At 32.3% G+C, this 17,786-nt stretch overlaps 2 protein-coding genes across 3 annotated transcripts in view; one reads left to right on the top strand and one right to left on the bottom strand.

Moving 5' to 3' along the window:
* The window catches only part of LOC107451959 (testicular acid phosphatase homolog), a 539,537-nt gene that overhangs the window by 406,509 nt on the left and 115,242 nt on the right, over positions 1–17,786 (bottom strand). The gene's annotated exons all lie outside the window — the stretch shown is intronic.
* Positions 1–17,786, top strand: part of LOC107442841 (platelet-activating factor acetylhydrolase-like) — a 164,406-nt gene that overhangs the window by 97,429 nt on the left and 49,191 nt on the right. Inside the window, exon 5 of the mRNA XM_043044717.2 lies at positions 15,387–15,595. Within this exon, the coding sequence (XP_042900651.1) occupies positions 15,387–15,595 (209 nt within the window). The remainder of the gene's footprint in view (positions 1–15,386; positions 15,596–17,786) is intronic.

Genomic DNA, 17,786 nt, shown 5'->3' with positions numbered 1-17,786 from the left:
AATGAAAAAATTCGCTCTTTAATATTAAAGGACTGAAAAGTAATATCTGAGCTTTACAGCATTAATATCTTTTTTATTTGAAAGGAAGAACCGAAACTGGAGAAGACAGCTTTTCAGTTGTTGTTGCCATTTTTAAATTGTTGTTTATCAATAGAATTTATTAATTTCGTAGATGAAAAGAAAAAAAGAGAGAGTGATGCATACAGTACGTATTGCATTAATAGCATTTTCAATTCCCTTCATCCTTCAAGTGAGTTCATTTTATTAATCACCTCCGGAAACCGGTTGTGCGCTAACGTTGACATCGGGGTCATTCTCATTGGATGCGATTTTTCCACTTGCGAAAACTTTCACACATACGAGTACCTTATTGGCTAGTTGTTCGCATGTAAATATTTTCAACCAATCAGATTGTCATTCACATGATACTCGAGTGAGAATGGACCTGTGTCTATTCGACTGAGATAGGAGTTTTTCAAGCTCCAATTGTATAAACGAAATGCTGTATCAAATGCATATGCGGATGTTTAGTAAGTATAAGTACTAACTCTGAATAAGCTTATAAAGTGTAGAGTACAAAATATTGTCAAAAAAAAAAGAATCGATTCTTTTTCAAAAACGAACTTGATGAATCGATTCACAAAAAAGAGTTGATTGAAATATCGATTCTTTCGTTTTTCGCACATCACTAATTGAAACAGTTCTTATACCAGTATTTTCACTTTTCCCAGCGTGAACGTGTTAAAATAGAATTTGGGTTCATGTGCACATACTACTTATTAGAAACCGTGTGGAAGATTTTCGATGTAGGAGGTTATGGCATAGCCACCTAGTAAACATATAAAAGTCAATTTATTTTCTACTACATGTCACATTTTTTGTCACCTGTGGCCTCACTGTATCTAGAGATAGTTTTCATATGTAATGTGCAGTTCGATGTAAATAGAGTTTCCAGCTATTTACATCTACGGCTCATATGTTGTGAGTTATAGTGAGTGAGAGAATAACTGAAAGTGTCATGTGACGCTTCATATGTTTTCAGAAAAGCTTCCGAAATTCTGAAGTCATTTTTATTTTGCGCATATTTTTTAGCTTTAGCTGCTGGTCCTACATTTCTTTTTAATTGCTCCATAAATGTCATTAATCCTTTGAAACCTTCGTTAAAAATTATTACTACTAAGTAAGTAGCTATTTTTTTTTTATTTTTAAAGAACTTATTAATTACTTTTCTTACAAAATCAAAAAAATATTTAATTAAAATAATTTAAATGATGGTATTTCGCTAAAATATTTTATATCAAATGAACAAATCCATTAATCAACTGAGAGCACATGTTCACGTGATCGTACACGTCACATTATGCTATAACTTTTACATTTTTACGCAAATCAATTCAATATTTTGAGCCCTAAAAGGATAACTATGAAAAATGTAATTTATTTGTGTATATTTTTTTTAATATTTTACTGTGTTGTTCCCCCTTAATAGAACTTCGGAAGTTCCAATTTTGTAACTGCTATAAAAAAAATTCAAAAGTTAATTACTATTTTGAATTCAAAAAAAAAAAATCTCTAAAAATGTTTTGAGGTATTGAAATTTTCAATAATTTTAAATAAAAAAATATAAATAACTGAAATTGATAAGTACACTGTAAAAAAATTATTTTAATCAATAAAAGATTTTAGAAAAATATCTAATTTAATAAGTGGAGAAAATGAGTACGTCCTTTTATGTTTTATTGCTCGTTTTTTACAGCAAATAATTTAAATTCTTTTTTAAGATAAACTTGCATTTTTTTCGGTTGTAACTGTTCAATAAAAGTAATGATAGAATTCGTTTAGAAATCTTTCTATTGAGGGTTAATTTTCAAAGGGAAGACCCGAGAGGGAGGGAAAGCGATTTCATACCTGGCAAATTCTTTCGGATTTTCCGGAAGATTTTATTTTCATATTTAAAGTGGTAGTAAATATATACTACTTTTTCTTTTATAAATTTAATTTTTAAATGATTTTGATCACCGCAATTTTTACAAAAATTAAACACATATATATAAATATAGGTTACTATGATGGTTGTCAACTTAAGTTTTCTCAAATACAACGCATTTGCTCGCTTAAAATTGAAGTTTTAATTCCATTTTAATACCACTGGGAAAAATTATAATGGAAAGGATAAAAAAGTTGGCAAGTATGTGATTTCTAACATTGCACTATTATGCAACTTTGGCACTTTTCCCCCCAATATTTTTCTGAGACACTATTGCTTCATTCTTTTACACGAAATAGTTTACATATTTACTTACTTGATTGTATTATTTTTAAGGCCGGTGAAATTGCTTTATTGAAACCGGCATTACTTAACCTGTTAGTGCCCAGCGTCATATTTATAGGACAGTTTCCTTTTCCAAAAACATATATTGTGGTAGGACAATTATTTCAATTTTAGTCTCTTATCTAGGAGAATTAACCCTTTCGCACCGACTGTCACAAATACGTGCCAACATAAAACCGCATCAATCAGGGTAAAAAGATAAAACTGGTAATCAAAGTATTTCTTTAGCAGTTTATTTGTTGGCGGAGTTATAATTATTTGATTTATTTAATTCACCATTACTTTGTTCAAAATAAAACTATTTAGTTATACTTTGAATTAACATTGATTATATATATGATTAAGCTAACAATAATTAAAGTAAAGACAAAGTAAGTCTGTCAAATGAGCAACGACTACATTTAAGTAACCGTTTTTTATTTTTTTACAGCTTGATTCTGATTTTGTACGAATGCGTTTCTGAATCACCCGTCCCCAAAGGGTTAAAGGCATCCCTCCCACTATAATTTATTAATGATTTAAGATTCTATCGCTAGATGTATAACTATAAGGTGCAGGGACATTTCGAACTGAAATGGTAACAAATAGTTGATATTAGCCATTTAGTTGAATAACATATTATACCACTTTTTTCATAAAGCCACTTTTTGCACCACTTCAATATAAAAAGTCGGGATAAAACGGGTTAAAGTTGCTAAGATGGAAAGTTTTACTCGTCATATCTAAGGACACTGGACAAAAAATTAGTCACAGAAATTATGAAAAACATCATTTAATAGCATGTAACACCACCCCCGGATTCGATAACCGCCAGGATTCGGTTAAGAAGTGAGTCCACAAGGTTTTGCAGGTACGCCGAATCCAGTAGTATAAGCCACTCGCTGAGGATTTGATTGCGGAAATCCACCAAATTGCGAGGATGCCGGCATTTTACCATCACCTTCTCCATCAGAAAGCCTCCACACGGTTTCTTATAAGTAGTCTGCGCAGACTATTTAAAAAGTGAACAGTTTGAGCGCATTTATCCAAATTCTTTTTTGAAAGTTCGTTCGTTCGTTGTTGTAGTTCTGGGCATCTGAATCCTAAATGGCCCTTATCCCATTCATCATGAACTATCCCAAAGGGACATGCATAGGAAAGTTGTATTGGTGGTTCGGAAAAGAACCTGAAATGCGATAAAATAATGAAAGGCATCATGGGTACAATGTAGCAGACTTGATGGTGAGGCTCCTCATCTACGTCTTTAGGGCTGGGAGTTTTTTTTTAAAAATTCATTCGTTGTTGTAGAACTGGGCTACTGAGGCCTAAATGGCCATTATTCCATTCATCATGAAATATCCCATGACGGGAACATACATAGGAACGATTCTTTTTTGAAAGTCTTTCTTTCTTTCTTTAACCGGTTTTGTCTCGAATTTATATATTGAAATGATACAAAAAGTGGTTTTATGAAGAAGTGGTAAAATATATTATCGAAATTAATTGGTTTTTCTACAGTTAGATAATTCAAAAAGCCTTTGATAGATCAAAAAGTACTTCTTTCTTTCTTTATTTAAACAAAACTGGGTGCCTAGGCCGCGCAGCGGCCCCTACCCTATTCATCATGAAAATTATATACAGTGAATAAAACATTTTGAATTATGTAACAATGTGGTAACATTATAATAAAGTAACCTGTTCTGAATATCNGGTAGCTCATAGAAAAACAAGCACTTTGCTTGAGTAAATATAACATTTGAATATCTGATTCATCGAATCTAAGTTGATATATATAAATATAAACATAATTTGACATATATATACATAAGTTGACATAAATAAATAATAACATAAATTGATACATATTTCACTAATTAAATTTCTATATTTTAACTAGCACATATTTAATTATGACATACATTGAAGTTCATTCGAATACATTGTGGTAGCCATAAAAAAAATCAAGCCGTTTACTTGTGAAATAATAAAACAATGAAAAAATTCAATATGACAAATTGGCGTTTTTACATAACACTAGAAATATTGATGGTAGACTTAAATTAAAAATAAAGATAAAATATGATTTGATAAGTACAATAATTGATTTTTGAAAAATGAAAGACATAATTGATGATCAAAAAGTACTAGCTCTTTATAATTCTATATCTAATCAGAAATAACTAAATCATCGTGGTATCTGAGAATCTTTTAATTCACCCAGATAAATGAAAATACTGAAAAAAGTTTCCCATCACAATGAATGTCTTTGAAAAAAGGAACTGTCCTAAATATATGACGCTGGGCGTTAACCGGTTAAACAAAACTGGGTGCCTAGGCCGCGCAGCGGCCCCTAGCCCATTCTTTTTTTAAAGTCCTCATCATCAATATTTATCATCTTTTTCGAAAGTTACTTTTATTTACAAAAATTGGGCACCTGGGCCTCTTAGCGGCCCCTATCCCATACATCTAGAAATTTACAGAAANTTTTTTTTTTTTTTTTTTTTTTTTTTTTTTTTTTTTTTTTTTTTTTTTTTTTTTGAAAGTGACTGAGAGGAATCGGTCATATATATTTGAGAATTCGATCTGTAGTGGTGGACAAGTAAATAAGACAAACTAATCATATTCATAAATTAGACAAATTTTTAGACATACATTTGTTACCACTTTCTTATTTTCGCTAGATTTTTCTATTAAAGGGCTCCTTCGTGAACTGATTTACCTTCTTAGTCGATCGGACTACCTATAAAAAGCCGTGTGAAGGCTTTCAGTTGTAGGAAGCGTTGGTTTTACCCGTTGTTTCAACATGTCCTGCAAATTTTCTATGGAGTTCAAGTCAGGTGATTTTGAAGGCCACTCGAAATGTAGTTGAGTGTTCATAAACATAATCTTCCAGCCCGATAAACTTTGCTGTTGTCATCTTGAAACATAGGGGTATCGACAACACACTCTTCAGGAAGATGTTGACTGAAAGGCAACATCTAATCATCCAGAATGTTCAAATAAACATGTTGGTTCATGTTAGTGTCCACCTCAGTTAGGGGCCCAATTCATAATAAGAAAAATGCCCCCAAAACATGACAGACCCACCTTCGGCTCGAACCTGACCTTTGAACAGAATCAGAATGAAATGCTTCATCTGCTCTTCGGAGCACTCGAAGACGTGAGTCTTTTAAATAAAGGCAAAAACGTGATTTAGCAGACAATACTACATTCCGCCATTCAGCAACTGTCCACGTTCGGGGACTTCTAAAGCACTGAAGTCGCACAGCTTTAAGTGTACATGTGATCAATGGACTTCTAAGAGAAGTTCGACTCCAAATGTTCATTGCATGTTCATTGTTCATTCCCGTCGCAATTTTATCACACTAACAGGTTGAGATGGAGGGTTAGGAAGCGATTTTGGTTGACGAGTCGTGAAACACGTCTCCGGTCTCTTTCATGCAAGATCTTTTTCCGACCACAATTCTGAAGTCGACTTTCGTGACCACGTGCATTACACCACCGCTCGTAGACACTTTGAACATTCCGTATCAAAACACCAATAAACCCAGCAACTTCATTCACCGTATGACGATGGGCACGGCTAAACACAATTGCCTCCTTTTGCCACTTTATCACATCCTTACACTTATCCATATTTACGCACATTTTCCTCTTTAAACAAAAATATCTCACTGATAGCTACTTGCCTTTGATCATGTTAAAGCAGTGTGCACGTAGTTGAGCACGTTACTTGACCACTGCGTCATCTAACGAAACTAAATGATTCATCGGTGCTTGCTCACTAGGGTGACTAATTTTTTGTCCAGTGAGCTTACTATTAACTCTAACAAAGCAGCGATGGCTCAGGCATTCGCCTTCCAGTTAGGTGAACTGGGATCAAATACAAAGATGGCTGGTAGATACGAATCCTGCATCCGACTTTCATCTTCCACAGTGCTGACGTAAAATAGCCTCAGTAGTAGCATCATGGGTTAGAGTCCCCTTACCGTCAAGCTAACCGTGGGAGGTTTTCGTTGTCTTCCTCTCCGTGAAACGCAAGTGCGGGATAGTTCCATCAAAAAGTCCTCCATGAAGGCAAACTTCTCCCAATACTTCCCTTGTCTTCTGGATTAGGTTCAAAAGTTAGGCTATGTAAGTTAAACATTAGTCGTCGTAAATCCGAAAATTGGGCTCAGAGTTTGTAGTTTCACTGCAATCAGCCTAAAAAAGTCAGCCTGATTAGAAAATACGAATGACTTTGATTATTAATCTCCCTTGTTGCAAAATTAGGGCTGTTGTTTTTAAAAGAGTAGTATTTTCTTAAGGGGGTAAACCACTTGCTTTTTAATGAGGTGAATCAGGTTCGAGTTTCAGCGGTGGCTGATCAATTCGAATTCCACATCCAGGTCTCACCAACCACAGTGCTGATGCAAAATATCCTCAGTGGTAGACGGATAATGGATTAGAATTCCCTTGCCGTAAGGCTAACCAGGGGAAACTTTCGTGGTTTTTCTCTCCATGTAGCGCAAAAGCAGGTTAGATCCATCACAAATTCTCCATGAAAGCAAAATTTTCCTACTACTTGATCCAGGAATTTTCTTGTCTTCTTAATTTGGTTCAAAATTACAAGACTACGCAGATAAGCATTGGTAGTCGTAAACTCAAAATTGGCTCGGCTATTTGACGAGTTTCATAAAATTAGTAAAATTAGCAAGTGAGAATTGTCGTGGCATATGAGATAGAGCGTTTTTCTAACATGAATTGAAGCAGGCATGTATCCCAGCGGTGATTGGTTGATTCGAATTCTGCTCTCGGCTCTCCACAACCACACTGCTGACGTAAAATATCCTCAGTGCTAGACGGATCATTGGTTAGAATTCTCTTTCCATTGGGCTAACCATGCGAGGTTTTCGTGTTTATTCGTAGCTCCTCATGGTTCATCGTTGATCGGCGAAGTCAGGATTATTAGAAACACAAAATTTGAGTTAATTTTTATTTTTTTATTTTATTTTCGTAAATAAATTGGTTTGAAGAAATTAATTTAATATAGAACATGCAAAAATAGTTTTATTTATATAAACAGAAATGCTCAGGACAGTGAATAAATCTTTTCAAGTGGTAGTTTATTAATTGTGATTCTTGGTTTAATAAATTCAATTCAGTAGATTTTTATCCACCACTATGTCTAAACAACTTATATAATTCACCACTTTTTTCAGATATGTCACGCTAAACCATTTAAGATAACATACCTGCCTACTTTTCCGGAAGATTTTATTTTTATATTTAAAGTGGTAGCAATACTCATGTTAATCCAATTAACTTTTTGAATTATAATGATAATTATAAATGAGTTTGACCACCACTACATATAAATAATTACAATAAATATATAAAAGCATAATAATCCTTGCGCAAGCGAATTTCAACGGGATTAAAATATAAATATATTTTTGAGTCAGATTGTTTTTCGTTTATTGTTTTACAACCACTCTGAAAATCCATTCTCGAAAAAAGTGAAAGTTGGCAGGTATGTCTTTGACTCACAAAGAAGTTAGCAAAATTAAAAGAAAATATATTTTTTAAAAAAATTTAAATTATTAAGATAGGAGGGAAAAAATAATATTGGCTGCAACTATTTCGCTGCAAAATCGTATTTGCCGTGCTTCCAACTTTCGATGTACACTTTTTTTAAAAATTTCTCCTTGAGATAAGTTTTCGTACGTAGTATATAGTATGATGTAATGCATAATAATTTTGTTTGTTCCAGGAAACTTCATTTTAAAGTAATTTTATTTCATAATCTACTACAGTGTTTCCCAAAGTGTGGTACGCGTACCCCAGGGGTACGGGAACAGTTTAGCGGGGGTACACATTCTTATGCGAAATATCTTGCAACAAACGAAAATTTCAAAACATTTTATTTAAAAACCAAGTTAGCCATGAAAATTTACGATTACTTATTTTTCTATTGGCTATTTTTTGTAAAGTTAACAGTTAATATTTAGTGATGTCAACAGCCACTTGTGGTTTTTAATTTTTGTGCAGTTATTTTATAGTAAAAAGTACATTCATTTTTTTATTAGTGGTACTCAGAGTAACGAAAAAATTAGAAAGGGTACACAAAAGTCATAAGTTAGGGAAACACTGCTCTACTTCCTGGGATGCCACAGGTGACTATTTTTGTAAAAAGTGCTGACTAATAAATTTCAAAATTTTATTAAAATAAATTAAAATTAGCAACTTTTTTTCCAGCTAATCCTTTCAGTTTATTATTAAAAGTAAATACAAAAATGTGTGTATATGAATAATGGGAAATGTAAATCATAGTGGTTGATACGATTGAATAATTAAAGAGATAATAAATGAATAAAAGAAAATTGAGTTTCTACCACTTTTTACAAAAATAGTCGCCTGTGGCATCCCAGCACTTCATGTAAATGATTTTAGAAGTTTATATAAAACTCCACTTTATTCCAGTTTACATGTCAGAAAGCTTTTAAAATGCTGGTAAAATTCTTAATAATTCTGAAAACTCTAATTTTTAAATGTCTGCCACTCTATATAATAGTTTACCTAAAACAAAATACAAAATTAAAATTAAATTTTAACTACCACTATTTTTAAATGAGAAATTTTAATATAATATTTTTTTACTTGCTCATTGAAAAATGAATTGATCTCTTTTAAAAGTAAATAAAAATAGTAGCCAGGATTAAAACTGGTAGCTATGATGAACTGAAAATCAAGTTTACCATTATAAGAACGGTTTTAGTTGCGCTATGCAGTGTAGCCAGGTGCTGATAACCGTTCTCCCCCAGATAGCGTTGTAAAATCCCTAAAAAATTTTTAAAAACCTCAAATTTTCAATTATATAATGATTATAAAATGATACAAAAGTTAAAAAGTGCATAGAAAACGTTGCTTCAATACTTTTTAATATTTTATTATCAAAAAATTAATCTTTTTTTACGTTTCAATCATTATATGTATTATCTTTAATTTCTACTAAAATATTCAAGATATCTTTTTCAATGCTTTTTGACTCACACACATTTTTTCATAAATAATTTATTATCAACGATATAGTCTTTATAATATTTTAATTCTAATATTTTGCTTAAATTTCTGATAAAATATCCCACATATTTTCGTCAATACTTTCTGATTTTTATATGTTTTTGCTGTTAAACATTTTTAACATGGAGGAAGTAAATACAAAATTTTGACAACCATTAGAAAGTTCATATGGAACGCGCAAAATAGCATCAGCTGTAATTACAGACATTTTATTTCTCAATTTGTCTTTAATAATATTTAATATGGAGAAACATCCCTCCACAGCTGCATTTGAAAACAGAATACTAAATTAAGCTAAAACAAGAGTCGAGCTAAGTAAACTTAAGTCGAGAATCGAGCTAAGTAATAACTTATTACATGCAACAAAGGGTTAAGTTATAAAATTAAGTCTTAATATTTTTGTTTTGATTTACATATTGATTTTCATATTACCATCTCACACATTCAGTTATAAAATTTGATATTAGAACGTAGCCAAAATGAAAACTTGTAAAATTCGCAAATAACCCTAAAACAAACTCCTAAGAACAAATTCCCCTAAAATACCCACTGAAAGTAAAAAAATTCCCCTAAATTTAGGGGGAAACCCCTAATCTGGCAACACCGGCTCTACGATACATATTGAATTGATGAGTTCTTACACAAATTCTCCCTAGTCCTTCCCTGTTGTGCGTAACATTGAATACAATGAGTATGAGTGCTCAATATAAAATTACAATCCACACATATGGTAACATGAAGAGTTGAGTGAATGAACCAGGTAAGAAACATTTCAAAAAATTGAAGTCAGTGTAATAAGAAAAAAAAGGCATGCTATAGTTTAACCCTTCAATGGGCCATTTATTTCTAGTTAAGATTAATTAAAGTATTTTTGGAATTGAAATTGATATAAGAATAGTAATTCATATAAGAAAAAAAAACTCATTCAGCTTATAAAAAATTAATGTAAATTTTAAAGCATATTTACCACGACCTATTAGGAACTTATTGACTTTTATTTTTCGTTATTTATAAAATATATTTTAGAAATGCTGCAAACTTCAAAAGGAATTATGTATTTTATAACTTTCATACGTTTTCTTAAACTTACAAATGGTTACCAATTTCATTCAAATGCACTTCAAGAGAGCTGAAGTTATTAACAAATTGAAACCTAGATTAAAAGTGGTAAAAAATTTCACCATGGATTTTAAAAATTGGTGGAAGTATACTTACCACGGCCTTCGAAAGGGTTAAAATAAAAATGTGGTAGAAAATGAAAAAAAAATTTTTTAATAATTGCCAATCAAATTATATATGTAAATTAAAACAAAGAATGTGTCGAGAGGTTGAAACTGTTCAACCAAATTATTAAAATCAAGACGGATATAAAACCTTTAAAATTTCTATGATATTTTTGTCACGTTTTTTTTTTCTTCAGATTTTTCCCGGCTGGGACCAATCTGAATATAGGGGGATATTTTATTTTTAATTTTGAAGGGGAAGCAAATACTTATTTGACTTTTTTTATTAACCCTTTAACGGGCACTTTATTTCCAGTAAAGGTAAATTAAAGTACTTTTGGAATTGAAATTGTTTTAAGAACAGTAATTGATATATATAAAAAAAACTCATTTAGTTTATAAAAAATGCCATTTTTTTGGTGGTAAATATATTTAACAAGACCTATTAGGAACTTACTGACTTTTATTTTTCTTTATTTATAAAATAAGTTCCTTAAATGCTGCAAACTTCAAAAGGAATTATGTATTTAATAACTTTTATACGTTTTTTAAAAGTGACAAATGGTTACCAATTTTATTCAAACTCACTTCAAGAAAGCTGAAGTTATTGAAAAATGGAAACCTAAATTAAAAGTGGTAAAACGTGGTGGTAAGTATGCTTACCACGGCCTTGAAAAGGGTTAAACACCACCTAATTTGAAATAAAAATCATGCAAGCATGTTCGAAACTGATTAGTTATGTTAAAATTACAGCGCGATTAAAAAAAATTATGTTTTTCATTTAACATACCTACAAGGATGTGATTACCATACTATGTTATTTTCTCTAATGCATAAATAAATTTGAATCTACTGGTTGTTAATAAAGTCCCTGACCCATTTTGATGTTCAATAACTCATGAAATAATAAAGATAGATTAAAATTAATAACATAAATGGTTAGATAGACTCAAAAAGTTTCATGACCCTTGTCAATGAACTTCCACGTGTGCCCCCTTCGTCGCACGAAGAGTATCAAGTCGATAGTCAATTTCACACCAGGTAGCGGTAAGCATGTCGGCATCCACAGAGGCTATTGCGGTTGTAATTCTGGCTTTTAGGTCATCAATGTTTGACACGGTCCTCCTATATACATTGTCCTTTATAAATCCCTAAAGAAAAAAGTCCAGCGGCGTTATATCAGGTGACCTGGGTGGCCAAGGAATTGGACCTCCTCGCCCAATCCATCTTCCTGGAAAATGGTCATTCGAAGAACTACGAACGATGATACCCCAATGAGGTGGTGCACCATCTTGTTGCAAAAAGACATGTGACTGAAGCTCTTCTAGTTGGGGAAATACGAAGTTTTCAAACATGTCTAAGTATACGACTGATGAGACCGTCTTTTCTGTAAAAAAGAAGGGCACAGTGAATCGGTCGTGCATTAGTCCACACCACACATTAACCTTTGGGGAATCCCTTTGTGTCTCACGGTATTCATGGGGGTTTTCAGATCCCCATATGAGGATATTATGGTGATTAACAATGCCAGAAACATGAAAGGATGCTTCGTCGGAGAACATTATGAGCTTCAGAAAATCCGCAGCATCTTCTATCCTTCCTACCATATCTGTTGCAAACGCCATCCTCCTAGGCCTATCTTCCGGTTCCAAACCTTGAACAATTTGAACTTTGTATGCATGCAGTCTTAATTGTTTCTTAATAAACTTGTACACCGTCGAAATTGGCATATCCAATTCTCTTGCCGCTGATCTCACAGATCTTCTAGGATTGTCTAAAAATGTCTGTCTGGCACGCTCAACGTCAAAATCACTTGTTCATGGACGTCCGGAACGTTTCTTATCTGCGATACTTCCAGTTTCTAGAAAATTCTTTTTCCACCGCAAGATGCTGCTTTTGGATGGAGGATCTTTTTCGTAAATTCTTCTGCAATTTCTCTGTGATTGCACTATCGATTTCGTTTCTATGAACCACCATAAAATCTGCGCTTTCTCTTGTGGTGTATGCATTCTCCTTGATATCAGCTCGAATAAAACATCACATAGAAAAGTAGTACATAGAACAAACACATCAAAAGTAAACATAACATTGCAATAGTTGCTAAAAACAAAAGAGAGAGAAATGCAATTAATAAGCAGACGATATTTAGAAAAGTACAGATATTTAGACTGGAAAATGAAATTATCTGAAATTAACCGCACGCGCAGACGATATTGACTAAAGTAAAGATATTCAAACCTGAAAAGGAAAATATATGAGTTATTCCATCAATAAATGCCATAAGTTTGTTTATATCTTCATTATTTTATGAGTTATTAAATATCAAAATGGGTCCGGGAATTTATAAACACCTTGCATATCTACTTCATCCACAATGCCGGCATGCCAGTTGCTCCACCTTTAACAAATGCAGGGCTGCCAACTCTCTATTCTAAATTTATTCTAGTGGTAGCTATGTTTTAATGTATTATTTTTTATTTCTTTGAACTTATTTTCTGCGTCACTAAAAAAGGGTACTTTTCAATTATACCGGGGCAGGCGATAAGTTGCCAATAATGATGCTACCAATGCCAAACTGAATATCGAAGATGGTAACCCTTTGTCTCAACATTTTCAAAGCAAGCCATTTTTTAAAATCGGTAACGTCTTTTTCTTAGTTCGAAAAATTAACGGAAAAGGCGATGAAAATTTGGGATTTTGCCCATAAAAGAGTAAGAAGCGCTCAGATTCCTCAAGAGAAAGGCGTTTTGGCTGAAATCGCAAATTTTGATAAGAATCATAAAATGAAATTGTGCATAGGAGTTGAAATTAAATGGCGCTGCAGCCTTTCATCTTTTCGGTGCAACAAAAGTATCCGTAAAGACACATGGTTTAAGTTATCGAAAATGAACTTTTTTGAAATGTGCGTGGTTTATTTATTGTTGCAGCGAAATATTAATTTCAGTTAAATGGTGAGAAAAGTAGTTGGGAATAACTTCATGCTTGAGGTTTGTGTGAATTCTTCGCTTAAACGTGAACAACGTGAAAGTAGGATGACCTGGCATGATCGTCATCGTCAAAGTAGACGAAAGTTTGTTTACGGAGCGAAAAAGTAATGCGGGACGGATTCTACCACAACAATGGATCTTCGGTGGAGTTTGCCGGAAACGAATGTTTCCTTGTGGAGGTGCCAAACCGATCTTCTTACACTTTCAAGGCAATTAAGGAAAATATCGAAAAAGAAACTATAATATATTCCGATTCATGGAACTCATATTGCACTAGTCAGCTGGACGATGAAAGTTTCGAACATTTCAAAGTGAACCATAAATACATCCTTGTAGAACCGGAAACTGGAACACACACGCAAAAAATAGAGAGACGGTGGGCCACAGCGAAATGGCGAATTAAGAAACACAGAAGAACGACACACCATCATCTCGAGATTTATCTTGCCTAATTCATGCGAAGATGGCAAACAGAAGCCCCATTTTCAAAAATTTTAAGCGATATTAAAATGTTTATGCCTCCGATATAAAAAATGTTTTTAACCATTTATTAACTGTTTTTTTAATGTGTATGCTGTGTGTTGTAGCCAATAAAGTCTGCTTTGTGTGATTTGGTCCGGCAACTGTGTGCTGTCACCAAAAAATCTGCTTGGCGAGATTTGTGCCGGTTTAATGGAAAAGTACTGATAAAAGATAAAGAAAATCAAAGCCTAAATCGCGTCACTATATATGAATGCAACGCCTCTTCATTCCAGCTTTCGCGTGGTGAGGCCTTTTAAAATGTAAGCAAAGTTACCAAAAACTTTGACAGCTTGCGTTTTTAAATGTCTTCCAATTTATAAAATATTTTGCAAAAAGCGTAGTAGTCGGCAGGATTGGAAAATTTTTCTGCAAAAATTGCTAACGAATTCAAAAGTAAAGCTTTAAAAAAAAGATAATTTCTTTTACATTTTAGAGGTGTCACCGCGTGATGATTATAAAAGAATTGCATTTGATATCATATTTTGAAATTCCAATACGTAGTGGTGGAGAAAATTAAATTAAATTTCAGATACAAAACTAAAAATAACCTGAACTATGTTACCACTACAAGATATTTTTCACAAAGTGTAGTAGAATTGCAGACAACATTTCATCCAATAAGCTTTTCATATATCGTCCCATTTTATTTTTCAAAATACAATTTTATTACGAAGCAAAGACCTGAAAAAATTAACAAGAGGTAACTAAGATTTTTATAAGCTTCTAAAATACGGTTAAATTTAGTTTCCAAGTAATTATTACAAAAATATTCGAGCTTCTTTTTTATCTTTTTTTAAAATTTTGACCTTAAACATGATTGGTATCAGCTGAAATTTTTTAACAACTGCGAATAACTCAAATCAGTTATATTCTTCTCAGTTTTGACAATGGAATACAGAAATATTAAAAATTAAATTGCTTGTAATCATTCGTCACAGGGGCCCAAGTTTTAAAGGGGTTGAAATTAAATCACGTAGTCACAATAGTTCTTTAAATTTCCCCGATAAGAAGAAATTCTGCGACGTATGGGCGTGGCAGAAGTCGAGTTCTTGGCCAGAGATAGCACCCCATTCCTTAATGGCCTATCACAACAATAACAACAGAAGGATTGTTTACATTGAGTTAATATAGAAATGAATGTTTTCACAATTTTGTACAACCCCTGTCTATATTTTTATGCGATTTTAATAAATTATATTCATTACTTATCCCTATAAACTGTTTAAGTTTATTTTTATACCCTATTCCTATAATATACAATTTTTCTATATTTTGTTGCAGGTCCATCTACGGGCTAAGGAATGCAGTGATGTGTTAGACATGCTGAGTTGCCTGAACAGTGGAATCCATGTTGAAAATGTGATGAACACATCAAACCTATCATTAGAAACTTTCAAAGATATTTTAGATTTGGACAGAGTCTCGATAGCAGGACATTCATTTGGAGGAGCTACAGTCATTACAACTATGTCCAAAGATAAAAGATTTAAGTGAGATATTATTTGTGCTCTTACTAACAAAATTAGGGTCTTTTAATTAAGCGCGTACAAAAAAATTTAATTGAATATTTGTAAAAAAGTCAGAATTAAATAGTAATGAAGTGAAAGATATACAGGAAGGTTATAAATCAACCACATATTGGAATTTATATAAATTTACTTATTAATACATAACGTTTAGGCTCGAAATATTTTTCATTGTACAGAGTATGTGATTGGTCAGAAACAAAGTCATAAAAAGATTAGTTCAATAACTAGTCAAACAAGTGCGATAATTATGTATAAGTAAAAAGTGTGACAAAAGTCCATATTATTAAACTTACTGGTTTAGCAGATAGAACATACTTGCCAACTTGAACTGTCTCATTTGGAACAATTTCAAAAAAAAGTATTAAATCAATAATTAATGTAGAAAGAATTTTGTGAAACTTGTTCTAGTTTGCCAGCGCTTAAAAACCCATCTGTCTGAGTAAAAAAAAACTAATATTGTTTGAAATATTGGTCAGTTAAGTATTTTTAGGAATTTTAAAAACTAAAATACGATATGAAATCATTAAATCAGTAATGCCTCTACCATTGGGAAACATTTTCCTTTTCGACTGTAGAAATTACACTAGGGACAAATTTTTACCCAATTCGGGTGTGGCGTTTAAAATACGAAATGAGCTTTCTTCGGAAAGCTGCAAATTTTTTTCAAATTGGTGTTTTTAGTTTCGTTTGTTTCAATCTGAAGTAACAAGGTTATAAAGAATAGAATGTATAAAGAGATTCCTCAAAATAATGCAAAAACTCCTGTACTAACTCTATGTAAACATGTTTTCTTTCAACAGCAGATGTTTTTGAAGATTTTAAATAACAATATAGATGGTACATCATAATCATGCTTGAAATTTTTAGAAATGATGCATCTTTATCACCCATACAGAATTGGCATAGAGTCTGTGCCAATTCTATGCCATAAACCAATTTCTATCCATTAGATTTCCTTTCTCAGTATCACTATAATTAAAAAAAAGCATTTTAATCATAATACCATAGAATGATAGAATGCTGGTATTAAAGCTGAAAATAATCTTAAAACGCTCATTTTGTTCTATCCGAATTTCGCCTGGGTTAAAACGACACAATATCTAAGAGCTTCAAACATGATCTTTCAAATTGTGCCTGCACTTTTGCTGCGTAAAATCCTCTAAAACATTTCCTTCCAAAAGAAAAACTTTTTTCATAGAGTTAGTACAGAAATACAAACTTGCTCCGGATAGCGGATAAATATTTTCCAGTGGTAATCTTTTACTGTGTGATTCTGGGTTTAATAAATTCAATTTATAGAATTTTTACTCCCCACGACCCCTAAATAATTCAGAGGGTTATGTGATACGCCACTTTGTTACAATTAAGCCGTGTTGAACCTTTTAAAAAGTTAGCAATGTTAACCGAAGATCTGCAAATTTTAAATCGTAGTTCTCTGCTATTTTTAAAAATACTTTGTTGAATCCGGAACAGCTGACCTCTCTGTTAGCATGAAAGTGTTTGCGTTGTTTTAATCAACAGCTGTAGGTTATATACAGACCTATACACTTCTGCTCCTTTGAAAATAACACTCATGTCAGCTAGTTAGTCTCCTCCTAAAACAGTAAAGCTTGTTGAAAAATTTCTAACAGCACATTCGAAAATTCACCTCTTTACCTTTGTGATTACTTTAAAAAAATTATTTCAGTTAGAGAATCTCTGAAAAGAATTTATGTATTAATTATTGGAATAGTAAATCGGAAAGGCAGAATAGTGAATCAACAAAGATCTGTTTAAAAATGTTACATTAATTTTTTTTTCAGGAGGACATTGGCCAGCTTAACTTTAGATAGAAAATATATGACCTTAACATATCGTAATTTAAACTAAACTGAAATGTATCATCGCCTTCTTCCTACACCGTTCCTTCGAAATCCTGGTTAGGAATATATAATTAATTTAATAAAAACTGTTATTTGTAGAAATAAACTGGAAATTAGAGTATATGAAATTTGAGGAAAATAGATTATGAAAATATTTAAAATCAGTTCAAAAATCTCCTGTGACAGAAGGAAAATGCTCTCCAGTACTATCAGTTAGACTAATACAACCATGCAATATGTGTAAGAACAATCGTAAATGTACAGTGCGCCAAAATATATATATATATATA

The sequence above is a fragment of the Parasteatoda tepidariorum genome, chromosome 6 (assembly GCF_043381705.1).
Source record: "Parasteatoda tepidariorum isolate YZ-2023 chromosome 6, CAS_Ptep_4.0, whole genome shotgun sequence".
Lineage (NCBI taxonomy): Eukaryota > Metazoa > Arthropoda > Arachnida > Araneae > Theridiidae > Parasteatoda > Parasteatoda tepidariorum.
This window is presented reverse-complemented; position numbering and strand designations above follow the sequence as displayed.